This window comes from Indicator indicator, chromosome Z, assembly GCF_027791375.1.
Source record: "Indicator indicator isolate 239-I01 chromosome Z, UM_Iind_1.1, whole genome shotgun sequence".
Taxonomy (NCBI): domain Eukaryota; kingdom Metazoa; phylum Chordata; class Aves; order Piciformes; family Indicatoridae; genus Indicator; species Indicator indicator.
This window is the reverse complement of record NC_072053.1, coordinates 18087759-18103087: the sequence shown is the minus strand read 5'-3', so window position 1 is coordinate 18103087 and position 15329 is coordinate 18087759. Positions and strand designations below refer to the sequence as shown.

Here is a 15329-nt window from a genome sequence, read left to right as displayed (position 1 = left end):
TTCCTTCTCTGGAACATCAGGACAAGGGTGGATCCATCCTTCTCAGTGGCTACAAGGCAGGCACAGATGTTTGTGAGCTCTCACAGCTGGCTCAAGCAGCAGGGGCATCCTGAGCACAACTGAGATGTCTGATCTCAGCCATGCCAAGAGCTGACTGAATTTTACACCAGTCCTAGTCGCTGCAAGGACTCTTGCATTCTCCCAGCATCTCCCCAACTGGTGGATAACCCTATTTTGCAGCTGAGCCTGTCAGCTGCCCCTAGCTCAGACCAGCCCCCTGCCCTCTCATCCATACTTGCTCCCCTCCCTCCACAGCTAGTTGTGCTTGGAGTAAATCCGGTGGGAATCTGAATCCTCATGGGGATTCTTTTCTCTAAATAAAGGCCCTTAACTCTGGGACAGGGTCCCAGAATGGGAGAGAAGCAAAAAACCACATGCAATGACAGGTCCCAACTGCTAAGAGCCAAGTCCCAAAGTACTTTCCCAACCCAAGACATGCAGGAAATTCAAAGTGAAGCTAGGGGAATCCACTGCTTAGTAACTACACAGACGATGCAGTGTGACAGTATTTAATTACCTGCATGTCTCAGATGATTAACAAATTAGATTCCACCCCTGGGGCTGCTGTCCTAAAGCTCATGCAGATCCCGCAGCTGGCTGCTGCAGGCAGGCAGCTTCCAGACATCTTCTTGTGGCCACATGGTACCAGCAGCCCTCCCACGACTCATGGTTCTGGAGGGCTCTGAAAGGATCTTGCAGGGAGGTCTCAGTGACCATCAGCAGAGAAAAACACCAGCTGGCTGAAGCATGGGCAAGCTACCTCCCAAATTGCTTCCTGCTGGTCCCAGCCTTGTGGCAAGTCCCTGCTGAGGCAGATACTGAGCCTGGGGGAGATGCTCCAGGTGACCTGGGACAATCTGGATGCTGTTTTCTGCCCCCAAGGTTGCTCCCATGCTCCTGTGTGTCCATCTAAGCCAAGATCTAAAATGGGTCTGGGTTCTGTTTTTCTTTCTCCTGGCAGAGCATATCTCCCCCACAGAATGGAGCTGTGTGATGCAGGGCATTAGGGTGTTTAGCATCTGCTTTAAAATTTTAATTGTGTCCTAGTTTAGAGCAGGACAGATGCTCTGCTGCCCCAAAAGGGGTAAAAGAATGACTCTCACACAAAGGGATTGGATAGTCATGCAAAGTTTAAATGGAAAAAGCAATTAATATTCTACAAAAACTACAAAGCATAATGGTGAGCATAGCAAAGCCTACAGAGTTCCTTTACACTACTCCAAAAGCCCAAAACCCCCAGGGTTCTTTCTTCCTCCCCATTGCTAGGCTGGTCTCAGGCTGGCCAGGCCTAAAACTGTCCCCCTTCTTATCCTGGCATTTGGCCTAAACAGGCCAAAGAGGCCCAAGATATTCCCTCACCATTACCCAACAGGAAAGCATCTCCCACAGGAGCAGAAAGGGAAGAAAGAGAAAGAAACTGAGTTTACAACCAGATTTATGAAGATGCAGGATTTATGGGTAGAAATATGCTATTTTGTACGTCCAAACAAAAGGCTGGATGCTCTGGACGCTGGAGGTATAACTCAAAAATACCTACAGCACCTGGCAATCTAGCAAGTCTCCCATCCAACTACTAACCAGACCCAACCCTGCTTAGCTTCTGAGACCAGAAGTCAAGCGTTCTCAGGGTGGTATGGCTGTAAGTTCAGTTAACAATTTCACAGCATCACAGCATCACAGAATTACAGAATCTATAAGGCTGGAAGAGACTTCAAGGATCATCAAAGTCCAACCTGTCACCCAAGACCTCATGACTACTAAACCATGGCACCAAGTGCCACATCCAATCCCCTCTTGAACACCTCCAGGGATGGTGACTCCACCACCTCCCTGGGCAGCACATTCCAACAGCTAACAACTCTCTCTGTGAAGAACTTTCTCCTCACCTCCAGCCTAAACTTCCCCTAGCACAGCTTGAGCCTGTGATTGTGTCTATTAGAAATGGCAAGGATTTCACTTTCCCTCACTTGTTTCCCCCTCCTCCTTTCCTCTCTCTCCCTGCCTCCCTCCATTTCTTCCTTCCTTTCATCCTTCCTCTTTTCCATCCTCTCTTCCTCCTTGCCTCCTTCCTTTGCTTCATCCCTTCCTTCCCCTTTTCCTTTCAACATTCCTAAAGTCCCCATTCAGTCACAGGTAGCATCAGGCAAAGTGAAACTCAACCATAAGGGCAAAAATAACAGTAAAACTGGAATGAAATGACAGCCATAAACCAAGTACCAGGAGGGACAATAAAGCTATAGTTTGGCAGGAGCCAGCAAGCCTGCACTAAGACCCTTTTATTTTTTTAATTAAAACACTCTGGTCACAGATTCCTTTGCTTAATATTTATTGTTTCACCTGTGCTGAAAGGCAATAGAGAGTGGAAGAGGGGTGGCCAGCACTGGGGATGGGATGTGCAGCAGGTCTTCAGCTCTGCAGCTGCCTAAGACATGGGTTTGTTATCAAAGATCACAAACGTGCCTCCAGCAGTTACCCTCCATCATTGAGTGCTTCCGCCAAAGGGTCTCTCCTGCCCATCAGGGAAGCATTCCTGAGCAGTATCCCAGGACTTACCTGTGGCTGCAGAAGGAGTCAGTGTCAGAGGTGGGGATGCTCTGGGTCTCTCAAATATACAGGACAAGGGCAATGATGGAGATACACTGCTACAACCCATGAGAACTGGTTTGTGTCTGTTGAGGCAAAGCACTAGCAGCTTCAGACTGACCTGTTTGAATCTATGGCTTACGAAAAATGGGATGAAAAGAAAGGCATAGTCTAAAACTACCACACCTATCAAGAGTCTTTATGTTTCTGATCACTCACTGGGCTTATCCCTTGCTCCTTGCAGACTACAGGATGTGCAAGAAGCACCGCAGCCCTTCCCTAATCTCTCACAGCCATATTAATGTGCCTGAAGCAGCAAACACCTCCATAGGCCCTCGATGCCTTTTCAATGCAGTAATTCCATGCTTGAGCTTTGTCTCAGCTCTCATCACCCGCCTTGCTCATCCTTCCAGAGCAGCTCAGGGCAGGGATCACAAAGGATGTGTTTGCCCTGGATATTGGGGGACAGGAACTCAGGACAAGGGTGATTGAATCACTTGTCCCAGGATCTCTGATAGCTCCCCTGCAGAAGCAAAATGGCATCCAGACACATTCCTACAGGGAATCCCAGTGGGCCTTAGTTTCCCTTTGATGCTTTCATGTCAGGAGCAATGTCCAAGTGCCAGCAGTCCCTCAAATCCACTATTCCACATCCATTCAATATCCTCACCATAAACCACTTTTTGATTACAACTGGACTAAACATATAAGGCTTTGGGCCTTTGTGCTACAGCACAGTAGCAATGGTTCCTACGAATGCCTTTGCACCTCCAGCATCTCCATTCACATCAGTCCAATGCTGGCCCATGCAACAGGAAAAGCTTGTTGCTTCTTTTCTGCCTTTCACACTCCCTGACACAAGCTAAAAACTTCAGGGCAAGAGGAATCTAATGTGAGAAGAGGAAGCGGGACAGGGGACTCTCAGCATAGATAGAATCCAGGTCTTGCACTCATCTGTGCCTCCACTTTTCCTCTACCTGTCACCAACTTCTACTAAATATTTCAGATTTCTTGGGAGGGAAAGGAAAAACATAATTATTTCTCAGGTCATCTCTGAGCTATTTTAGCAGCAGCTAAACTCCAGCAGCTGTTATGTGCCAGGAAGGGCATCCCAGCATGGGTGCCAGCGCTCAGTGGTATGCGCTACATCCCCAGCCTCCATCCTAAATCACAATACAACCAGCTGTTCATTAGGCAGTATTTAATTAAGCAATATGGATCCTGTCTCGATATTTACAATCCCACTTGATTTATTAGCAAGAGAGTCTCGTTTTTAAAGACAGCAACTGTAAAGTTTAATACCGCTTGACTTACTGCGAGTTCCATTTACAGCCGTGGGCCGAGGCACTGCAGCCCAGCCTGGGAGCTGGTGGGCTATTAAATCAGACCTAACTGGGCATGCAGGGAGATGACTAGCTTCGTTACAACCAGTTCAGCAGCTAATTACCCCAATCTGGATTTCCACATTTAAGTCAATTCGTTGCCGCTTTTCCAGGGCCCTGGGGAAGAGCAGCCAAGTTCAGAGGTTGGCATGAAGGCACTCATGGTGATGAGCAGGGATAGGGGGCTCCGGTGGGGGTGGGCACAGAGCCTAGACAGACACTGAGTGCCCCAGGAGGAAAGAACTGTTTGCAAGAGGCCAGGCACTGATTTGGTGCGTGCCACCTGCAGGGATGCTATGTATAGCGATGGATTCAAGCTCAAAAGTCACCCGAAAACTCATTGTCTCCTCCCCAAAACCCTTAGGCATCTGGGGAGCTCTGAGGCCAGGTGGTGGGATGGCTTATGGGCTCTGTGACAGGGCAGTCGAAGAGAAGGATGAGGTCAGCATGCACTTCCTCTTAGTCTCTGGCCAGGTTCTTCTCTCTGCCCCAGTCCCGGAGGTAGGGGAGCAATGCACAGGTTGGGAACAGGAACCACAGCTCTCCTTGCAACTTGCTGTCTTACAGATACGAGGAGAGCATTTCTCTCCTCACAGCATAGTTCTAGTGCCCAGAAGCCCACTCATGGGCTTGACATGAATAGGAACCTCATTAGGAGTTACAAGAATGGCTACTTAGGGACAAAATCTCTTTGTGTGAAGATGTAATAACATTCCCCCACATCAGCTGGGAGACATCATCCATGGGATGGATGAACAGAGATGGGGAAAGGGGACAGCAGCACCATGAGCAGGATGATGAAATAGCTGATTGCTGGATCCAGGTAGCCCAGCACAGCAGTCACAGTAGCCACAGTTTGCAGGACAAGGGCTGCCGCAAAACAGCCCCAGATGGAGAGGAGGAAGGGAGCGGTTCCAGACCTGAGCAGCCCTGCCAGCACTCTCAATGACATGAGCAGGCCCAGCTTCAACCCTGTTCAAGCTGCTGGCTAAGCTTTGAGTGGCATCCATTTCTCACTGCTGTCTGCTCCTCCCCAAGCCTGCAGCACTCAGAGCAAGCTCAGAGCTCCCCCCAGGGAGAAAGAGATGGCAATGCAGAGACAGGAACGGCAGCAAGCAGCATGGGGCTGATGGCACATTCCCTGCTGCCCCCACTGTTATCCCTCCCCAGCAGCTGGAGGTCCCCACCAAAGCCCCCAAAGCTTCCACCCAGGGCAGAGATCCACAAAGGCACAGGCATTTTGCTAACAGGTTTTATTGGTGAGGGGGGCTGTGCCCCTCCATGGGACAGGCAGCACTCCCAATCCCACCAGTAAGACTGGACTGATAAGGAGGGTAAGCCCTTTAGTGACGGTAGGAGCGTACTGAAGAGATGGAAGACAGCCTAGGATGGGGAAGATAGAAGAAACAGCACCACTTTTGGAAGGACATCACAGGATTAGAATTGGAGCAAAACCAGTCCCCAGCCAAGTTGCAGACCAGAGAGCTCAGAAGTGATGAGTTCCCAGGCCTCAGCTCTCGCCATCCCCAGCTGACTGCTCTCAGTGGCCTCAGGGAACACAGCCAAGACGTGGCTCCACTGCTCACCATCACATCTCCTTGACCTTTTGCTTGTAGTGTATCTCAGAGAGGTTTCTCAGGCGCTCAGCTGCCTGCAGGGCACAGCACAAGAAGCAGCCAGCAGCTGGTCCTGAGGATGGCCCTGGCAGGGGACCCTCTGCAACTCACAATCCCCTCCTAAAATGCACTCACCTGCTCTGGGGTGAGGTCACGCTGTGCCTGTGCCAGCATCTCATAGCCCACCATGAACTTGCGGACAGTGGCAGAGCGAAGCAGCGGGGGATAGTAGTGGGCATGGAGCTGCCAATGCCCACAGTCCTCCTCCAGGTAGGGGCCCATAGGTGCTCCTATCAGGGGTACAGCAACTGTATGAGCTCCAAGGAGGGGACAGGAACATGGATGAGGGTTGCAGTAGGTCCCCCAGCCATGCCACTCACCATGCCAGCCCATGGAGTAGGGAAATGAAACTTCAAAGAGATTGTCATATTTGATGAGCAGCCTCTTCATGATGGAGGCCAGACCTGCAGGGAAGTGCTGGGGTTGGCAAGCCTCCTCAAAGGGCAAGCACCACACCAGGCCTTGGAGGGGTCACTGTCAGCACTCCCCCGCTGGGTGAACATCGATGACAGACAGGAGGGAGGCACTTCCCAGTTCCCTCCTTCCCCATCCATGCAGATAGCCTAAGCGATATGGCAGGAGGAGGACCCATTCTTTATCATCTGGAATGCTTAAAGTATCGGGAACCACATGCTTCAACTCAAAAAGAACACTAGTCCTCCTACCAGTGCTGCCTGTGTCTGGACATGCAGCTCTTGCCCTGGCATAACAGGAGTACCAGTCCTCATCCCAAGATGAGCCCAGCAGCTCTAGACCCCAAGGGGTCATGGACCCTCCATCACCAGCAAAGGCTGCCACAGAGTTGCCTCCTCAAGAGCCCAAACAACATGGGACAGGATCCAACAAGGTGCAGAGCCACTCACTGTCCCTCTCCTCCTCGCTGAGGTCCTGGAGGCGGCAGACATGGCGGCGGGGCAGCAGCAGGGTCTGGTAGGGCCAGGTGGCCCAATACGGCACCACAACTAGCCAGTCCTCATTCTCCACCACCAGCCGCTCCTGCAGGACACAGTGACCCATGAGCACACACACCAGGAATGGGTGCTTACGGAAGCCTCCCTACTCAGAGGCTGTTTGTACATATCCAGCTCCCAGGGAGGTGATTCCTCAATTCATAGATTCATAAAATGGTTTAGGTTGGAAAGGACCTTGAAGATCACCTAGTTCTGACCTCCCTGCCATGGCAGGGACACCTTCCCCTACACCAGGTTACTCAAGGCCTCATCCAGCCTGGCCTTGAGCATCTCCAGGGAGGGGGCATCCATAACCTCACTGGACAACCTGTTCCCATGTCTCACCACCCCCATTGTAAATAATTTCTTTCTAATATCCAGTCTAAATCTACTCTCCTCAAGCTTCAATCCATTCCCTCTCACCCTATCACTACATGCTCTAGTAAAAAGTCCCTTCACAGCTTCCTTATAGCAGCCTTCCGCTATCTGAAAGGGGCTTACAAGAGACATGCTCTCACCTTCCGATGAGCCTCCTGCTCGGCATACTGCAGCAGCATGGGCACACCATGCTGGCTCAGGTGCTGCCGCTGGGTTCGATCCTCCAAGCGTGCCTCATTTGGGAGGAAACTGCTGGCCCACACCTGGGAGGAACATTTGGGCATGGGACTTGGTTACCTGCATCCCACATTTGTGGGGGTACCCCAGCCACACTGCCCATTTGTGGGTGCATGCTGCCATCAGGTGGAGAGTCCAACATGTGGCAGCCACAAAGGACAGTCCCTAGAAAGCAGGGTGACAGCACAGTGGATAGCCTCACTGCAAAAAGCTTTGGGATCAGGACAAGGGGATTTCCATCCACGTCTTCCTCCTGGGTTTGTTGTCGGGCTGCCCACAAGGAATCATGGCCAAGCCAGATCATGGATGGTACAGCCTCACCTGGCAGTGGGGGTGCGGGTTGGAGCAGCCCATCATCGCTCCCTTGTTCTCGAAGATCTGCAGAAGAAGAGGTGCAACCAGCAGGTCCCAGACCCAGGGCCCCTGCTGCAGGCTGCCATGGTGTCCCCAGCACACCAGGAAAGCATCCCATAGAAGAGCAGAGCCTCACACCTGTCTGGAAAGGCTCAGGGGGGTCATGAGATGGGCACGCAGAACCCATGTGCAACTGGCATGGTCCCACGCCCAACCGCTGCCAGAGCGCTCATCCCTGGCCCCCCATGTCCACCTGAACCCCATGGGGCAGGGAAAGAAGGGCAGCCCCCATCAGCCCCAGACCTGCACCCAGGGGTAGGAGGCACCAAGCTCAGTGGCCAGTTCTGCCCACGTGTCGATGACAGCCCGGATCTCTGCCAGGGACATGAGAGGAAGAGTCAGGTCCGACCAAGGGTGGAAGCACATCACCTTGCTGCAGAGACATAGATGGCAAGGGCTGCAGGGTGTCTTCTGGTACCCCTACAGCCCTGCCAGGTCACAGTGGAACAGGGATGAGAACCACAAAATGCTCCCAAAACAGAGCAGGCATGCACATCAAGCAGCACAAGGAGGAGAGCAGGCTCAGTTTGGCTCCATCCCACAGTTCCTGGTTGACACTGCAGCCCAGGTGCCCTGAGTCATGGGGGTACTCACCACACACCCCGGGCTGCTGCTGCTCGAAACAAGGGGTGATCACTGTCATCTGAGAAAGGAGAGAGTTTAGGGACAGCCCTGAGGCAGCAACCTGAGGCTGTGAGCCTCCTGCGGGCTGCTCTCCCCCCAGAAGTTACCAGGCTCTGGGGCATCAGGCTGAAGCGCAGGGAAGTCATTCGGGAAGACGAAGGTGCCCTCGTACTGGGGGTTCACCTGCCAGGGCAAGAGATGGAATCAGGGGAGGACGAGGTGGTGGAAGTAACCTAGACTCCAGGATCTTTTATGGTACCTCGCCGTTGGCCCGGGTGGTGCCGGGGCACAGAGGATTGTTGGGGTCCCAGCGAGGTACATCCTCGGGGGGCGGCTTCTCCAGCTGCCCCTGCCACGGGCGCTTCATCCGGTGGGCAGACACCAGCACCCAGTCGTCCCGCAGAGGGTTGTAACGAGTGTGCTGGTGCTCTACGTGGGGGCAGGTGCGAAACGTCAACGGGGAAAGGACGCGGGGTGCAGGCCCACCGCGGGCGGGACACCTCCCGTCACACGCCCCATCCGCGCGTAACCCTGTAAGACATTCTGCACCCCCTCAGCTTCACCCTTTCCTCCCCGTCTCAGTCCAAGTGTGGGGGGCGTGTTCCCCCCCACAGGCAGAGAGGGTCCGTACAGTTCCCACTGTCCGGAGCCGGGATGGGGTCCGCAGGGAGGCAACCCCAGCCGTACCGCTGGCGCGGAAGCGGCCTGCCCGCTTCTCTTCCTGCCCTGCCGGTGACGGCTCCATGCCGCGGCGCTACCGGAAGCCCAGGAAGCAGCAGCAACACCACCACCCCACAGGGCCGTCCCCTTCCAGCCGCCTCTACTATCGCTTCGCTCCGCTCTGCCCCGCCCCGTCGCGCCGGCGCAGGGCTGCCCGGGGCCGGGCGTGGCGTGGCCGCGGCGGGGGCGGGGACGGTCTTGCTCCCCCTCCCGGGGGTGGCGGGGCGGAGCGGCGGCAGGAGGCATGGGGACTGCGGGGCGGCGGGTGCTGCGGGTTGGGCTGGTGCTGGGGGCGCTGGTGCTGGTGCTTCAGGGGCTGCGCGGCTGGCTGGCCTCCAAACGGTACGAGTTCACCCCCGCCGAGATCGCCCAGCTCGCCCGGCACCACGCGGGTACGCGGCCGCCCGTGGGGATGGGGCCCCACCGGCCACAGGGAAAGCGGGAACGAGGAGGGGCCGGGACGGCGAGCGGGAAGTAGAACCGAAGGTGGGGCGAGGGATTGCAGTGGCTTGGGCTGAGGAAGGGACCCGCAGCGGGGATGTGGGATCGAGCAGGTTCCGGTGCAGGGGACGGGGGTCAGGGAGGGCCTGTGGGGCTGGGACTGGAGCAGAGGGACTGCGTAGGGAAGAGATAAGTGTCGAGGAGCTTGCAGGAAGTGGGGTGGGCGAGATTGGAGTGAAAGAAATAGGAGGGCAGGGGCAGCAACATCATTCAGCCTCCCTGGTGTTGAACTCGGTGTTAAGGCTGCTCTCGGTGCTGGAACAGGGCCACGTCGGGGATCAAAATCCAGGCTGGTCAGGGGCATAACCAACCCCATAGCTAGGGCTGGAGGGAAAGGAGGACTGGTCTCCTAGGGCATAAGGTGTTCAGTTGCAGCAGTGGAGCTGTACCTCACTGGGATTGGGACACTGGCATTTTGCTTGGGTTCCCCATAGTGCCCCACACCTGTAGTGGGTTGTAGGGCTGGAAAGCTCAGTACCATGTTTCCTTCCTCACAGTTTGAGGAGGCAGTGGTGTCATGGGGGCTGAAGGCTGGAAAGAGGAGGTATCTTCCTTGGGCAGATCTCTCTAGGGATGTGCTGGGACCCTGTGGCTGTGGAGGAGATTTGGGGAAGGGGAAGCAGCAAAGCTTGCTGCATCCTACAGACTCTCAGTGACCCCGGGTGCTGCAGGGCTGGACCATGAACTGGCTTTCTCCAAGATCATCGTGGAGCTACGGAAGAAGCATCCAGGCCACATCCTGCCAGACGAGGACCTGCAGTGGGTGTTTGTGAACGCAGGCGGGTGGATGGGCTCCATGTGCCTTCTGCATGCCTCGCTCACAGAATACGTGCTGCTCTTTGGGACAGCTGTTGACACTGGGGGCCACTCAGGTAAGCAGGGAAACAGGGCTGGCAGGCAAGTGATACCTCTGAGCTCTTTTCACTTCACTCATTCAGGTCCAGCTACCCTGGCCATGGTGTTCCCAGCATGGGGAGCATCCTGTTCTGCTTTTTTTATGAGGAGAACAATGCTGGAAAATACTCTCTTCATGGGGATCATCCCCTGTGGTGTCCTGCAGCACCTGCAGGTCTCTGTGCATGCCATGATGTGCGGCCAGGACTCTCTGCATCCAGCTGGCAGATCACTATCTGGCATCACACCCCGGTGTTTCAGAAGGGAGTGAATGCCAGACATGCTGGAAATGATGGGGCTTAAGGACACCAAGTACCCCAGGCTGGTGGGATACAGACAGTCACACAGGCAGCATAAGCCCCAGGCCTGGGTTGCACGTGTACATGGGCCAAGAACCTGGGGCTGGCGTCCTTACTCCCAGAGGGCTGCTTGAATGCCCGAGCTGTCCACAGCAGGGAGTTGCTAAGCCAGTGATATGTGTCCTTCCCACAGGTCGATACTGGGCAGATATCTCTGACACCATTATCTCCGGGACCTTCCGGCAGTGGAAAGAAGGGACCACCAGAAGTGAGATCTACTACCCAGGTAAGCAGAGCAGCCGTGGAGCCCTGCGGGCATCATCCACATCCTAGGGCTCAGCCACTGCAAGATGGTCCTCCATTTTTGTGGAGCCTCTTGCAGCTGGCAGAAGCCAAGGGCTCAGGATGGGGCAGTGTGTGTCCCTAGAGGTACATCCCAGCATCTTACTGGATGCCAATAACAGAAAAGTGAACAAGAATGGGGAGAGTCTGGGGTGCTTAGCTCTGCAGGTCCCAATTGTACATGTCTGCTCTTTGGTCATGGTGTGGGACAGCCACTGGGAGCTATGATGGTTGTATGTGTCGACAGGAGACACCATTGTGCACCAAGCAGGGGAGGCCACATCGGTGCAGTGGAGCGCAGGCACCTGGATGGTAGAGTACGGTCGAGGCTTCATCCCTTCTACGCTCACCTTCGCCCTGGCTGACACCTTCTTCAGCACTCAGGACTTCGTCACCCTCTTCTACACCCTGCGTGTCTATGCCAAGGGCTTGCTCTTGGAAGCCAACGCCTTCTTCAGCACCTGGGGCTGCTGAGCCCAGCTCATAGGGGAAACCTGCCTGGCACAGCTGGTTCATCTCCTCCTCGCCTTCCTCCCTCCATCTCCTCAAGCCAGAGGCAGCCAGAGACCCCCTGTGCCTCCTTCAATTTGCTCTGTCCTTTCCCATGAGCCAGCTGGGTGCTAGGACAGAGGGATCATAGTAGTCACAGCAGTACCGACTGCCAGTTCTCTTTACTACCTGACTCCCCCCTGTCTTGTCAGGGCCATGTCCTGCTTTTCCATCTCTAAGGCCTGGAGTGGCCTTGCAGGGCGTGAACATACCTGTGTGCCTTCGGCATGCAGCAGGAGAGGGGCTGGAGCTGGCTGTCCCCAGGCTCTGTAAAATTTCTGCAGTTCCTGAGATCATCAGGAGGAGGATGCCACCCTCGGGGCAGGGTGTACTACTAGGTGAGCTGGGCCGGAGCACCCATTGTAAAGGTCAGCCAAGAAACTCCCCATTTCCCTGGCAGTCTGACAGGGCTGCAGTCAGCACAGGGTGCTGTGTCCAGCTGGCAGCATCTCCTGTGGTTCCATCTCCACTGATGTGGGTTGGCAGAACAGACTGTCACTCTGGCAACGGGCACAATCTATACTGGGACCTTCCAGCAGTGGGGGGATGCCCAGCCTCTGTGCTGGAAGTCCCTTCTGGTCTCCTGTATAGTCATCTGCCCCTGGGGATAGCCAGAACTAGAAGAGAGTCCCTTTCCCACAGCCCCTCCCTGCAGTCCCCCCAGAAGGCACTAAGCCACTGTCTGTCGCCTTAACCAAGAGTCCATTCTGTCTGGCCTCTGGGCTATGCACATTCCTAGTGTCTGCAGGTGCCCAAACCTCTACTAGCTCAGGATGCAATCTCACCCCTCAGAATGCTTCCCCTGACTGGGGACAGACACCCCATTTGGTTCCCAGTATGGGTGCCAAGGGAGTGCTGTGGTCCCCTGACCAAGCCTTGCTGTGGACACTTCTTGCAGCCCTGTGGCTGGACTCTTGTGGGCTCACTGCTTGGTGGAGGGCTTTCAGTACTGTGCTGTGTGTGTCCCTGGCCACCAGGCTTGTAGCATGTTGTTCTTCCTGCACTCTGGACTGTCCTTGTCCTGCTGACTGGCAGCCCCACACATGGGTTACTTCTGAATTTGCCACCTGAAAAAAGGTATCAATAATAAAATTTGTTCATCCCACCCACTTGGGGTCTCAGGGATAATCTCTGCAGCATGCTGATGGCCTGCCATGAGGAATAGTGCTGAATCTGGCCAGCACTGGGCTCAGCGAGGGTCCTGCTAGCAGCTTCAGACAGCTGGGTGTCCCCAGGAAAGCCAGCAGTGTTCCATCTGGGGCCCTGGGAGCTGTGGGTTGTGATTTTGGGCAGGATCAGCCCCTTCTCAGCTCCCAAGGACTAGCCGGAGGTAGTGCTGTTACTCGTCACTCCACTGGAGTCTCTGGGGACCAGAAGCCTGGGCTGTTGCCAGGGCCCTGCTTCCATGGGAGACACAAGAGTCCCAAAGGCTCCATCCTTTTGGGGGGACAGTGCCAATGGTGGGCATGTGGCACCCGCATGAGGGTGGGTGGACCCCAGTGTAGGAGGTTGGTGGTACCAAGAGGTTTACACAGATGCACGCAGGTGCACTCTGCAGTGTGAGAGCACAGGAGAGAAACACAGGGTGTGTAGGCTGTGTGCACGTGTGTGTGTTTGTGTGCACATGCTGTCAGGTTGCATGCACATGTGCGTATAGGTGCCAGCAGGATGGGTTTGTGTGTCTTGGCAGGGCAGCGGGGCATGCATAGGTATGTGCATACATCTAGTTGGAACATTTTGCAGGTGAGTGTAGGCAGAGCAGTTGGGGGTGCTGGTGGATGAGAAGCTCAACATGAGCTGTCAATGTGCACTTGCAGCCCAGAAAGCCAATCACATCCTGGGCTGCCCCAAGAGAAGCACAGCCAGCAGATCAAGGGAGGTGATTCTCCCCCTCTGCTCTGGTGAGACCCCACCTGGAGTACTGCGTCCAGTTCTGGAGCCCCTATTACAGGCAAGATCTGGACGTGCTGGAATGTGTCCAGAGAAGGACCATGAGAACAATGAGTGGGCTGGAGCACCTCTGCTATGAGGACAGACTGAAAGAGTTGGGGCTATTAGGCTGGAAAAGAGAAGGCTCCAAGGAGACCTTATTGTGGCCTTCCAGTATTTTAAGGGGGCTTACAAGAAAATTGGTGAGGGACTTTTTAGGGCATCAAGTAAGATAGGGCTAGGAGGAATGGAACAAAAATAGAAATGGATAGATTCAAACTGGATGTTAGGAAGAAGTTTTTCACCATGAGGGTGGTGAGAGCCTGGAATGGGTTGTCCAGGGAGGTGGTTGAAGCCTCATCCCTGGAGGTTTTAAGGCCAGGCTGGATGTGGCTCTGAGCAGCCTGATCTAGTGTGAGGTGTCCCTGCCCATGGCAGAGGGGTTGGAGCTGGATGATCCCTGAGGTGCCTTCCAACCCTACCCAACGGGTACATGCACGTCAGAGCAAGTGCATGTATAGGAGCACTCAGGTACATACAGGTAGGAGACTCAGGCATGTCCATGTGTGTGGACAAAAGAGTTGTGCACACATGCAGGTGAGATGTGTGCACGTGTGTGCACAGTCCACAGTGTACAGATCAGCAGGACATCCAGATACACAGGTGCACGCCTCTGTGCCTACGGGCAGACCATGTGTGTGTGTGCATGAACGCGTGTGGGCAGGCTGTGTGCCTGCATGTGTGTTCCCATGGGCTGCAAAGCTGCCCTGGACCCATGCCATGCCCGTTCCCTGGGGTTTAGCAGGGCCCTGTAGAGGAACACGAGCAGTCCCGTGCTGGCCTGCACTGGAAGGCGCTAACTCAGCAGCTCGTATCAATACTACTCCACTTACAGCGAAGGCCACGTAATGAAAATCCAATGGGCACGCTGGTGGGAGTAAATAAGTATGCCATTAAAATGAGAAAATCAAAGCTCTGGACAGGTCTTTTCTCTTGCCCATTGATTTCTTTTATTACGGAAATATTGCTGCTAAATAACATTAGTGTGAACAATCTCAGCAGTGTTTTCTGTAGCGCCCATGTCAATAACTCCATCACGGGTGGGGGATCCCTCCCCACCCTGGCCATGGGGCTGGCCCAGGAAAAGGCTGCTCCACAGACAACTTCCTCACCATCCCCAGCTAAGCTGGGATGTGCCCAGCAAAGAACCCAGGCACCATCGGGAGGCTTGGGCAGGTGCCACCAGGATGGAGCTGGGCTAGGACCCAGGAGTTCTGGCTACTTTGCTGTGGCTGGAGTTGTCCCCATCCCAGCACTGAGCAGGGACAGTGACAAATATTCAAGGATGCATGTTTCCAGACTGTTAAGGAGCAGGTAAGTGTCTCCAGTGGCAGGCAAACTGAGATGAGACCTGGATAGAGAGTGTCCTGCAGGCTCTTGCTGCCTCTGCCTATACCTCTCCACTCCTCCCCATCCATGCCCAAGTCTGTGCTGCACTGTCCCAGTTCCATGTGGATTGTCATCACTTGGTTTATGTTAAGAAACTGATGGGAACTCCTCAGCAATCACCCAGCTCCAGCACAGCACTAGTCTCAGGGCTGGGGCTTGCACTCAAGGCCTAACCTCCCTTTATTGGCTACCCACAACAGGCACCCAGCATCCTCTAAGATGCCCATTGGTGTCAGGGACATCCTTGCAGGGCTGGAGGATGTGACCAGGACATACAGGAGATATGCATCCTTTGGTACCCAAAGGCTAGGTGGGACCTTGGGGCACATCATAGGATACACC

At 54.6% G+C, this 15329-nt stretch overlaps 2 protein-coding genes across 2 annotated transcripts; one reads left to right on the top strand and one right to left on the bottom strand.

Moving 5' to 3' along the window:
* Positions 1–5604: 5604 nt before the first annotated feature.
* Positions 5605–9049, bottom strand: GALT (galactose-1-phosphate uridylyltransferase). Its single transcript, XM_054397867.1, has 11 exons — positions 8992–9049; positions 8564–8733; positions 8412–8487; positions 8275–8323; positions 7924–8053; positions 7588–7644; positions 7170–7292; positions 6565–6697; positions 6022–6105; positions 5777–5931; positions 5605–5676 (listed from the first exon to the last, which is right to left on the bottom strand). Exons 1-11 carry the CDS (start codon positions 9047–9049, stop codon positions 5614–5616), a joined length of 1098 nt encoding a protein of 365 aa, XP_054253842.1. The 3' UTR covers positions 5605–5613.
* A 219-nt stretch (positions 9050–9268) lies between these two features.
* SIGMAR1 (sigma non-opioid intracellular receptor 1) lies at positions 9269–11538 on the top strand. Its single transcript, XM_054398041.1, has 4 exons — positions 9269–9416; positions 10197–10397; positions 10912–11004; positions 11308–11538. Exons 1-4 carry the CDS (start codon positions 9269–9271, stop codon positions 11532–11534), a joined length of 669 nt encoding a protein of 222 aa, XP_054254016.1. The 3' UTR covers positions 11535–11538.
* Positions 11539–15329: the final 3791 nt, after the last annotated feature.